Raw genomic sequence first — 11,900 nt, forward strand, 5'->3', positions numbered from 1 at the left:
TGCCGCGTCTGCGGGAAGCTGGAGGCAAAGTGGTGTGTTGCCTCCACTGAAGGGCCTTAATTAATGGTCCAAATGCTCAGCATCGGTTCAATTGCCAAGATGTTTTCCCCGGAGATGGCTATGTCACGCACGACCAGGCGTGGTGGTCAGATTCGTGGCGACGCACTGCTCACCAAGATCCCCCAGACATGTTTCTATTGCTTGCTGGGTTATGGAAATGGAAACCACGCCCTTTTCAAGTTGGATACCATTAAATTTAAGCTGGAAAATTCTATTTACAGCCAGATTATGGAACTGGAAAGCATATCCAGCTGGAGTATGTATTTCTTGCTTCCAGCTAACTCCAGCTGGAATGTTTTGATGTCCAGCTAGAAGTCGAAATGGAAGCACCATTAACTGACCATCACCTGCATATGTTGTAGATGCTCCTGCGAGGCTGAGGGACCTTTGAGACTTAATCATCTTTTCACTAGGAAATTTGCTTATGAGCAACTTCAAGACAAGCATGCACTAACATTTCTTCTCAAGGTGAACAATCCAGCTCGTCCAACCCAGCTGTCACCTTGCTAATTTTACCACCGAGACATATTGGGCACACTGATTGCTTTAGAATGCAGTGACAAGGCAAGCATAGACTCTCCTTACCCCAGTGAACCAATAAACCAGCTCAGTGTAAAAACTTTAGCTACTGTAAACAATGTAATCTCATCATTTTTTTGTGGCAAAGCTCACCCAGATTAAGTTTTATGAAATGTTTTGAACCTGGGTATTTCGGTGTTAGGTTTGAATGAAACAGATTTATGCCTGTGACATGCCACTTAAGTCCTGAGAATAGTGTTTTTACCTGACCTACTGCTGCGGTTTTGATGGAAGCTGTATAGTACTATACTGTGCTACTGCCTGATCAAACTTAACGAAGCCCTGAAAGATGTGGAGGGCACCTTAAGCCGCATACATATATGCAATCATACGTGTTCATGGTGATGGGTGTGAAGGTAAGTTAACATTGCTGCATCATATAGTGCCAGGAACATAAAGCAAAGTTGCAATCAGCACATGTTTGCATATTGCATCCGCTTCCTGCTGTTCCATATGCATGAAGGAGATTCCTGTTCCTAAAAAAAATTATTGTAACTTCGTTAACTGCTTTGCAATTTGATAAAATTGCTTTCAGAGCTAATATTCTTCAGCCTAAAGGCTTCTGTGGCAACGAGTCTACAGAGAGGACCCTTTATGAGATGCAAAGAAAGAACTGCGGAAATGAGACACGGGCAGCGAAGAGGCAAACGCACAGAAACGCAGAACAACAACTTTATTATGCAAAGAAACACAAGGAACGCATGTTTACCTCTTCGCCGTCCGTCTCATTTGCACATTTCTTTTTTTTGCATCTGTAATGGACCAACTGACTCGACAAGTTCTACTCCTTCATGAGAGACGAAGAAAACTGTAATGCCAGGAGGAGTGTGATGTGTGCCACCCATCAATGAAAAAGGGAAATGAGGTAATGGCAGAAAAATCACAGGCATCAAATCATACAAGATCGACATAAAGAACAGCAAGACACAATTGCATAGGTATAGCTTACAACGTCCTCAGACATATTTTTGATTCGTTACCAAACAAGGTATGATAGCGGTGTTTTATAGGTAATACGAAAATTATTTAGGAACATTTACACAACCTAGATTGTTATCACCCGCCCCCTGAGAGGTAAGAGCTGAGACATATGGAATAGAATGCGTTGTATGTTGCCATGAACCATAAAATATCAACGCATATTTACTGGTTTGCAGTCGACGACCCAGTTCACGATAGCAGGGGCAGCCTTTAGACCCATTGTTCTCAATTTCCATTGGCCTCATTTTGCCAAGAGTTGGCAATGAATAAATATAGGATTTTATGTTGGGGTTTTTGGTGCTTTCATATCCGTCTATCCGATATTTTGTGGTTTCCTGAGATAGCAGTTGCACGTACTGCCCACAATGTAATGCACATTAGTACACTACAAGTAGTTTGTTAGCTAAACAAGTACGCTGAGTGAGAATTTTTGACAAGAATGGACAGCTGAGCGAGTTTGTAATAATTCATCATGGGGGGTACAGCGCGAAGAAGTCGAAGGACGAAGCAAGAAGACTACACAGCACTCGTATGTCTAGTCGTTGTTGTTGTAGCCTTTGACAAAATGGCAAGCACACGTACACACATACAAACGACAATACAACGCGCAGGACGCACGCACCGAACATGGAAGAACAAAAATGTTCCAAAGCGTCTGCTCAGTCAAATTCGCACTACGCGCCGTCAGTAACGACTCCGGGCTTGGCTAGCGCTTCGACTTCGCCATGGCCAAGTTAAGCAGCCGTCCTGAGGTAAATGAAAAAAAAATAATGCAGTGGCTGGAGACACGGCTGGAAAAATCAAAAAGCGCGCCACAATAACCGGAAATGCGCAACTTGTGACGTCACAAGAAAGTTATCACGTGGGTATGACGTACTTCCTTGCGTGTCAACAGCCATCTAGCCCCCCTACCTGGCTGGTGACACGCGCGTGTCTCCAGCCACTGCCATGTTTTTTTAGCGCCCGAAGCGCGGCTATATGCAGGCGCGGCCGCGGAACTGCCGCAGCCCCGCAGTCCCCAAAGAAACGCCCGCACCGCGGCGCGCCAGTCGGTGCAAAATGGCCGCGCCCAGGAGAGGCTCAAAAATCTGGTCTATAGAGGCTCAAAAATCTGGTCTATAGACCAGATTTTTGAGCCTCTCCTGGGCGCGGCCATTTTGCACCGACTGGCGCGCCGCGGTGCGGGCGTTTCTTTGAATAGACAAGATTTTTGAGCCTCTCCTGGGCGCGGCCATTTTGCACCGACTGGCGCGCCGCGGTGCGGGCGTTTCTTTGGGGACTGCGGGGCTGCGGCAGTTCCGCGGCCGCGCCTGCATATAGCCGCGCTTCGGGCGCTAAAAAAACATTGTCGAGCATACTTCCGCTGCGTGGCTGTGTTGCAGGAAGTATTTACGTTATCAAAGCGATAACATTGACGCGTTTTAATGACATTTAGTTTGACATTCAGGTTAATTGTGCCGGCGCTTAGAACGCGCTCGTGCTTAATCGAATTCCGTCTTGGTGCTCCACCGCAAAGAAACTTTTTATTCAATATCAAGAATTAGGTGTGCGGCTAGTATGCAGTTCCAATTCCCATGCACTCTTATTCCTTCCTGCCGGCCATAAAGCCCCCCCCCCCCCTTCCACAAACGGCTTTCTTGTCGCCGCGCCAGTTTATCAACAAATTACCGCTGTGAGCTCAACTGAGTCGCAGCGCCAACAGAAAACAAATTTTGTCATGGTTTATGCAACCTTGTGCATAAAAACGTACTTTCGCTTAATTTATAAAAGCTTGAATAGATATGAGCAGCTAATCCAGCTTTCACTAATTCTGAGGTCCGAAGTCGCGTTATGTTATTCAGGAGCTCTCGCCGCGTGTGAGAGCGTTGCGTAGGCGTTTGGCTAAGTGTGGAAAATGTAATGAAATCGCGCATATTTTCCTATGAATAATGTAGATACCGCACCGCTGCGGTGGCTCAGTGGTTACGGCTCTCTGCTCTGGCCCAAAAGACGCGGGTTCGATCCCGGCCGCGGCGGCCGAATTTCGAAGGAGGCGAAATTCTAGAGGCCCGTGTACTGTGCGATGTCAGTGCACGTTAAAGAACCCCAGGTGGTCGAAATTTCCGGAGCCCTTCACTACGGCGTCCCTCATAGCCTGAGTCGCTTTGGAACGTAAAACCTTAATAAACCAAACCAAGCTAAGGTAGATACCAACATCAGAAAGATACTATAGATAAACCTTTACCCCCCAGATACCTCTGACATGTGTGCGGAAAAAGCAGCTGAAATCGGTAGCGGTCGTGCTTACAATCCTGTGCATGAAATGTTCTGAATGGGAACAAGAGCAAGCTCAGCGCAAGGATGCTGAACACGTACTGGTGATCGAAAACACGCGCTCCGTCGGGACAACCTTCAGTCTGCAGCTCGCCTATCCAGTTACTACTCCACTGAGTCAAGTCAATAGATCTACATTCTAATGCATAATATTATCATAGATGATATCGCACGTAAAAGGCGACAACAAACGACACGACAGCGCAGAAATCTGCTTCGAAGTGCCGGTTTCCAGTCCGTACACTACCTGGTCGACTACCCTCGGATGTCACGTTAACGAGTAACTGCGCACAAGATAACCGCAGCACTGTCTGGAAGAGGGCAAATGTGAGTAGTGACGCACAGCACACACCCTCATACGTTAGCTGATGGAGCACAAAACGGCAGAAGCGAACACGTAAACATGCGTTCTATGCGCGGCGCCGGCGCAACCCGCAGTCCCTCGGGCCGCGCGCGCCGACAGATGGCGACTGGCGTCGAGAGTAGGCGCGCGTCCGCAGCCTGCGTGCGAGGGTAAAAAAATCTGGTCTATAGCTTGGTCGGCGGCCCGCCGGGCAGCCGTTCGCGGGTTTTTATGCGAAGCATACTAGCCGCACAACCGATCTCTTCCTTGCTGCGCCGCGCGTAGCTACCACTTGACCTACATCGGCGCACCACGTGATATGACGTCACAACAGCTGTGAAAGCTGGGGCTCAACTCGTGCGCTCGCTTGCGGACGCGCAGCTACCTGTGCATACCTCTCGCACACAGGTGGGGCAAAATTTAGGCCTTTTAGGGCCGATCTTCACTTGGGTATCGTGGCGGCGGCGCCCGGCCGTGAGTGAGTCGCCCACCCGCGGCAAGATGGCTTCGCCAAACCTGCAACGTGGCTACGACCCGGACGCCATGGCCTGGTCCGAGGTTCCAGCAAATCCAGCGCCTGATAGCCCGGCCTCTGCGCCCATCGAGAACTTGAAGTTATTCAAGCTAGTGGAACGCCGCTCCCGCAAGCGGAACGCTTCCAAGAAAGCGGATGCCACGTCGCCAGGCCGCTCAACACGGCACAACGCTGCTGCGCGCGCTGCAGCGCTTCACGGTGGGCCCCAGGGACCTGCTTGGAAACCAAAGCGGCTTCCGCGGCTTCATCCCGAAGACATCGTTATCATCCTGAAGCCCCGGGTGACCGTCGCTCTGAAGGATGTCTTTCAACATGGTGAGCTGGGAGCAGCGTTCGCGGCCTACCTGGGCGCCAAGGCCGCAGCATCGCTCAGCCTGCTCCCCACATGGGAGCAAAATCTGATCGTGGCAGGCACCCGAGAGCCGCACGTCGCAGACAAGCTATTGCGGGACTTCGAATTAACAACACCGAAAGGCCAGCTCTCTATGTACGGCCAGTTGAAGCTCACTTGTGACGTGTGCCGCGGCGTCATCACCGTGGCCAAGCACGAGACCAGTGAGTCCCTGCAAAACAAGATCCAGTGGCGTGCTGGAGAGCTTGCCGATATCCGCAAGCTTGGAAAATCAGGCGTCGCGGTGCTCACCTTCATGGGCAAAGTGGTGCCGCGATATGTTCATTACAACTCAGAAGTCACCCTTGTGCGTGCATATAAGAAAACGATCCCGGCCTGCGTGCGGTGCGGTACCGTGGGACACCGAGCGGGCACATGCCCCTGCCCGGATCAAAAGTGTGGCCTTTGTGGCAGTGCGGTGTCGACTGTCGACGGGGTGAAGACACCGCATGAGTGCACACAGTCCTGTGCAGTCTGTGGGCAAGCCCACGCCACCAACTCCCGGGACTGCAAGGGGAAATTCAGGCCGCTCAAGGTGCCCGGCCGCAAGGCTAGGCGCCCAGAGCTCCCTGGAAAACAGCGACCTGGCCGGCAGGCAAGTCATCCCAATTCAGGTGCCGGTGGCGGAACGCCGCGTGCAGCTGACGGCATCGACAACAAAACGTCATCATCATCATCCTCGGTGAAGTCACCACCCGGGAACAAGACTACGCCCCCACCGCCACCGCCCAGCGGCAGGGACGCTGGCCACTTCCCGGCGCTCAAGACAAATGGCGCTGCCGGCGCCCGGGCATCAGCGTCTCAACACAGCAAACAACAGGTGAGCAGCTGGGCTGAGCTCGCCTCCTCCTCCTCCCATTCCTCCTCCTCCCCAGTTACCGTCTCCGCACTCGACGCGGAATACAAAAAACAGATCGACGTGCTCCGGCACAGAATGAGCTTTTGCTCAACAAAATTCAAAATTTAGAATCAAAATTGGCGTCCGCCGCTCCGAGCCCGCAGAACTCGGACGCAATGGAGAGCGACGCGGAGATCTCGCCTGCCCTCGTGACAGCCATCTCCGCGATGGAGGAGCGCTTAACCTCTAAATTACGATCTATGATCGAGACCGCCATAGACAAAATCTTGACCAAGGTCAAATCTGCCGTCCCCGCGGTAGTATCAAAACACATCTTGGACAGCCCCCGCCTCCTCCGCCGGACGGGGCCCATTAGGGACGTATCCCGTCCTTCAAAATTCAACCGTCTGATTATTGATTCGGACAATTAGGACAGCTGCCCCGCTCCTTCCATCATCAGCCCCTTGATGGCGCAAGTAGCTGGCTCTGGGGCAGCTAATCCCTCCTCCTCCCCCCCAAGAATTTTAAATCATGGCGAGACACCTTAATCAAAGGAGTTCCGCCATCTCCAATTCGGCTATATCAACTTCCATAATACAATGGAACTGTAGAGGCTTTAAAAACCGCACTAAGCGGGCCAATTTCCGCCTCTACCTTGAAACCTTCGAGTCCCTACCAGCCGTGGTTGCCTGGGCCTGGGCGCCACACTTTCAAATTACACGACGTTCCAACAGGATCCCGCGTCATGTCTTCTCGTTCACAAAGCCTACACAGCCAACTTAGTGGATCTCGACCTCAAGCTCGAGTATTCCTATGTAAGGGTGACATCCTACCACTGCGCCGCAGGGACCCGCCGTTGCATATACTCAACATGTACTGCTCTCCCAAACTCAAGCTAGTGACTTTTGCGGACCTCTTTAGCCGCGTGCTGAGAGTAGCGGGCCGCGATCCCCTGCTGATTGTGGGCGATTTTAACGCTCCCAGTCAGCTGTGGGGGTATCGCAAGGAGGAGTCGCGCGGACGTAGGCTGGCGGAGCTTGCGTCCACGTTGGGCTTCACCCTCCACACGGACCCCGTCCACCCAACATGGCTAGGAAACTCCGTGACACGGGATACGTGCCCGGACTTAACCTTCACTCGCAACATACGACACGCAGACTGGCTCAACACCGAGGAGACCCTCGGTAGCGACCACTGCATCATGAACACTACACTACGCACACGCCCCCTCAAGCGTCCAAGAACACAAGCCCGTATCCCAGATTGGACGAAATTCAGGCAAAATTTTAACTCACTTGATAATACACCCATTTCCGCGCAAGGCTACACAGCATGGTCCCAACAGCTGCTGGCACACCTTTCCTCGCATGAAACACACATCCAGCTCTCAGAGGCGGTCACGGACGTGGATAACCACCTTCTACACCTCTGGGAAGCCCGTCGCAGCCTCGTCCGCCGTTGACGACGCCAGAAACACAGTAGAAAGCTTAAAGCTCGAATTGCCGAGCTTACCCAGAAAGCGGCAGAGTATGCGGCCCAACTCGGCGACTCCAACTGGGTAGATAGATGCAACACGGCCGCGCGACAAATGTCCAGCCGAAACACGTGGCGTCTCTTTCGAGCCATAATCGACCCAACCCAAACACGAACTGAAACACAAAAACATTTGCAGCGAGCCATGCACGCTTTTCCTGGCAACACGACTCAACTGGCACAGAAACTTCGGGACCAGTATCTGTGCACAGCCCAAGACCCCCGTGGATCTGCGTACTCTTATGCAGGCAGAGAGAACACGGAGCTGGATCAACCTTTCCAGCTCCATGATCTGCGGGCGGCTCTCGCCAAAATGAAACGGGGCACTGCGCCAGGACGGGATAAGGTCACCGTCAAGCTTTTGACGAACCTGCCCGACTTGGCATACCAGTCCCTCCTGGAATACGTCAATGCGATTTGGCGCGTGGACACCCGCCTGCCAATCGAATGGAAAACGGCTTTGGTCACTTTTATTCCTAAAGCTGGCAAACCAATTAACAGAGACAACCTCCGCCCCATCTCTCTCACCTCATGTGTGGGCAAACTAATGGAGACGATGGTGCGGGATCGGTTATCTACATATCTTGAACACAAACATGTCTTTGCGAGCACCATGTTCGGATTCCGCCCACACAGATCCGCACAGGATGTCCTCGTGCAACTCAATCGGGAAGTCCTTGACCCCCTCGAATGTCCCCATAATGACCGGGTAGTACTCGCCTTGGATCTTAAAGGGGCATTTGACAATGTAACCCATGAGATCATACTCACTAACCTAAGTCACACCGACTGTTGCCTCAACACATTCTGATACATAAGCCAATTTTTAATGGGTCGTCAATCCTACATTCGAATTCAAGATAGAGACCATGGTCCTTACCTACTCGGCACGCGGGGAACCCCTCAAGGCGCGGTACTTTCACCGCTGCTCTTCAATCTGGCCATGATGCACCTGCCGGCCCAGCTGGGTGGTGTCGCCGGCGTGCAGCACGCCCTGTACGCCGATGACATCACTCTGTGGGCCACGCAGGGCAGCACAGGGGACATTGAAACCAGCCTGCAAACAGCGGCGACGATAGTAGACCGCTACGCCCGCCGCTGCGGTCTTCAATGTTCCCCTCAAAAATCGGAATTTGTGCACTTCTGCCCCTCACAGAAGTGCACAACTAAAATATCGCTTTCTCTTGAGAGTGGTCCCATACGCGAAAGTGATGAGATACGGGTACTCGGACTCTACATCCACAAACACAGGCGGCCAGACACTACATTGGCCAAACTCCGTAAGGTGGGGGAGCAGGTGGGCCGCATGGTGCGCCGGGTTTCCAACAAACGCGGACGGTTACGAAGTAAGGATGCCTTGCGGCTGGCAAACGCCTTCGTAACTATTCGAATTCTCTATTCGACTCCTTATCTCCACCTACGGAAACAAGAGGAGGACGCCCTTGAGGTCATCCTTCGCAAAATTGTTAAACGTGCCGTTGACCTCCCCATCGCTACTTCAAACAGCCGGCTTATGGCCCTTGGGGTGGTGAATACTTTCCGGGAGCTCCGGGAGGCGCACCTTACAAACCAGTACACGCGCTTGTCGCTTACGGAGTCGGGTCGCCGCCTTCTTGCTCGACTCCATATCCAACACACCCCTCCAATGGAAGACAGGTTTCGCATCCCGGAACTGGGGAGACGTGCCCTCCACGTGCGGCCTCTCCAGCAAACATGTCACATGAGGACCATAATGGTCGGCGCCTGGCACGAGCGGAAGCGCTAGCCCGATATTATGGCAACAAAACAGGTCTATACTACGTGGACGCCTCCGGCCCTCACCACGGGGGATGGTACACGGCCGCGGTAGTTCACAACAGCAACACAGTTAACGGCCTCACTTTCAGAGCCCGCAGTGCAACACAAGCAGAAGAGGTCGCGATTGCTCTCTCTGCCTCACATTCCAATTCAAAATACATAATCACCGACTCGCGAGGGGCCTGTCGGAACGTCGAACAAGGCTGCACTCCCTTCCTAGCCTATCGAATATACCAAAATTGCATACGGGATACGGACCCCGCTCACCGTTACCTCATATGGGCCACTGCTCATCAGGGGTTGGCAGGAAACGAGGCAACAGACGCAGCCTCCCGCGCGCTCTCTCACCGGGCTGTTTTCTCCTCCCCACCTGATCAGGAACCCGATTTTAATCCGGTCTATACGTTCAAAAATATCGCAACCTACTATCAAGATAGCCATCGCCTTTACCCTAGCCCCTGTAAAGGCCTCAAGAAGGCGGATGAGCGGCTCCTTCTCCGCCTCTTCACCAATATCCCCGCAGGGAGGCGTCTGCAGCATGCAGACGTTGGTGAGTGGCGACACCACGGGGTTAACCCGAGCATCCGCAGGGACATCCCCTCAGGGGGATGATGGTGAACAATGCGTCACCACGGACCCGAGCATCCGCGCTTAGCCGTGCGTGGCATCGCCGTGTCCGGGGAAAAGGGGATCCTGGTGGTTGAGCCGATGCCGAGCGTTTGGACCCTTAAGGCCCCTCGGCGGAGGCAACACACCACTTTGGCCCCAGCTTCCTGTAGACGGCACCTCCGGCCTGACCCGACCGGGGGAAATCGGCAGTCGCCTTTTCCTGTTCTCCTCTCCATCTTTCACTTTCCTATCTCCTTTCTTACAACTCTCCTGTATCCTCCTCTTTTCTTCGTTTTTCCTCTTTTTCCTGGCGGCGAGGGTTAACCGTGTGTGACCAACTACCCTGAGTTGAGTCATATTAGGTTATAGTTAAGGTGTACAGCTGGCGTGGGCAGGACTTTCTTTCAAGTTCCTGTCGCGTCCCCTTGTTGGGCTCCATGGTGGGTGGCTGGCACCATGACCGAAAAACATCAATTTTTTATGGCTCCCCCCCTTTCCAAACCTGATCGCCCTCAAAAAAGAGTGCGGACCGAAGTGACTACTCAATACTTTCAGAAATCGAAAGAAACGTTCCCAAAGTTTCATGTTGTTCACAGTGAAGCAACAGAAAAGACTGCCCGAACAATATCCCCATTCATAGTAACAAGAACCCTAACCAGTGCCTTAGGCACAGGTTACAAGCTAAAAAAAATGCCTAGCGGTGACCTCCTACTAGAACTGAAAGACAACGACCAATATTCTAAACTGTCCAACTTGATGTCCATTGGGGATATACCTGTCTCAATTACTGCACATCGATCTTTGAACACCGTCCGGGGAGTGATCTCCGAAATCGATTTCCTTGAACTCACAGAAGAAGAAATGCTCGAAGGTCTGAAAGACCAGAATGTCATCAATGTTCACCGCATTAAGATTAGAAAGGAAAACAAAGAAATAGCAACAAAACATCTTGTCCTCACGTTCAGCTCAAGCATACTACCTGAATCAATAGAAGTTGGTTACCTCAAAATAAATGTCCGACACTATATCCCAAACCCGCGACGGTGTTTCAACTGCCAGCGATACGGTCATGGCTCACAGAGCTGCCGTGGCCGAAAAACATGTGCAAAATGCGCATCAAACGAACACGTTTCTGAAAACTGTGAAGCAGCAGCACTGCGGTGCGCAAACTGTGATGGTGATCATCCCTCCTATTCCAGATCATGTCCGTCATGGAAAAGTGAAAAAGAAATAATAACAATGAAGACAAAGCAAAACATAACTTTCAAGGAAGCACGACAACTTTTTCATGCAAAGAACACGTTCAACTTCACAGCAAGAACAAACTTCGCTGATGTGGTGCGCGGGGGCGCTGCACCGCACCGCGTTCCGGCCACTGCCCAGGCAAAGCCTCAGGCAGGGCCATCTGCGCCCCCGGCAGGGTCAGCAAACGCTGCCTTGCCACCCCCCAAAAAGGTCTTGCCGTCCCCTGAGTCGGCAGACGATCAGACCACCCCCTCTAGGAGGAGGTCTGAAGTTCGTACACGCGCGGCATCCCCGCGGGCCTCCAGCGCCTCCGCCGAGGCGATGGATGTATCACCCGGCACGCTCGCCCTGCACGGGCGGCAAAGCTCACTTGACCGCCAAAATAAAGGAAGGACCCGAATCACGGGTCCCCCTAAACCAGAAACCTAGGTTCCCACTTTTTCTTAAAAAATCCACAGAAAATGGCGTTCCTTATACAGTGGAACTGCCGTGGACTTTTCCATAACTACAGTGACATAAAAGATCTTTTAGACACTTTCTCCCCTGTGGCGTTATGCCTACAGGAAACGAACCTAGGTCCTAAACACAAGAATTTTTTGAAGAAATACAAAGTCTTTCGTTCTGACAGAGAGCAAACTAGCAGGCTCTCTGGAGGTGTTGCTATTGTCATCCAAGG

General features: G+C 52.1%; 1 protein-coding gene across 1 annotated transcript; it reads left to right on the top strand.

Annotated features, from left to right (window-relative positions):
* Window positions 1-9,940: 9,940 nt before the first annotated feature.
* LOC149324535 (uncharacterized) lies at window positions 9,941-11,655 on the top strand. Its single transcript, XM_089565443.1, has one exon. It carries the CDS (start codon window positions 10,436-10,438, stop codon window positions 11,651-11,653), a length of 1,218 nt encoding a protein of 405 aa, XP_089421569.1. The 5' UTR covers window positions 9,941-10,435; the 3' UTR covers window positions 11,654-11,655.
* Window positions 11,656-11,900: the final 245 nt, after the last annotated feature.

This window comes from Amblyomma mixtum, unplaced genomic scaffold (genome assembly GCF_055824585.1).
Source record: "Amblyomma mixtum isolate Tamu unplaced genomic scaffold, ASM5582458v1 scaffold_25, whole genome shotgun sequence".
NCBI classification, from domain to species: domain Eukaryota; kingdom Metazoa; phylum Arthropoda; class Arachnida; order Ixodida; family Ixodidae; genus Amblyomma; species Amblyomma mixtum.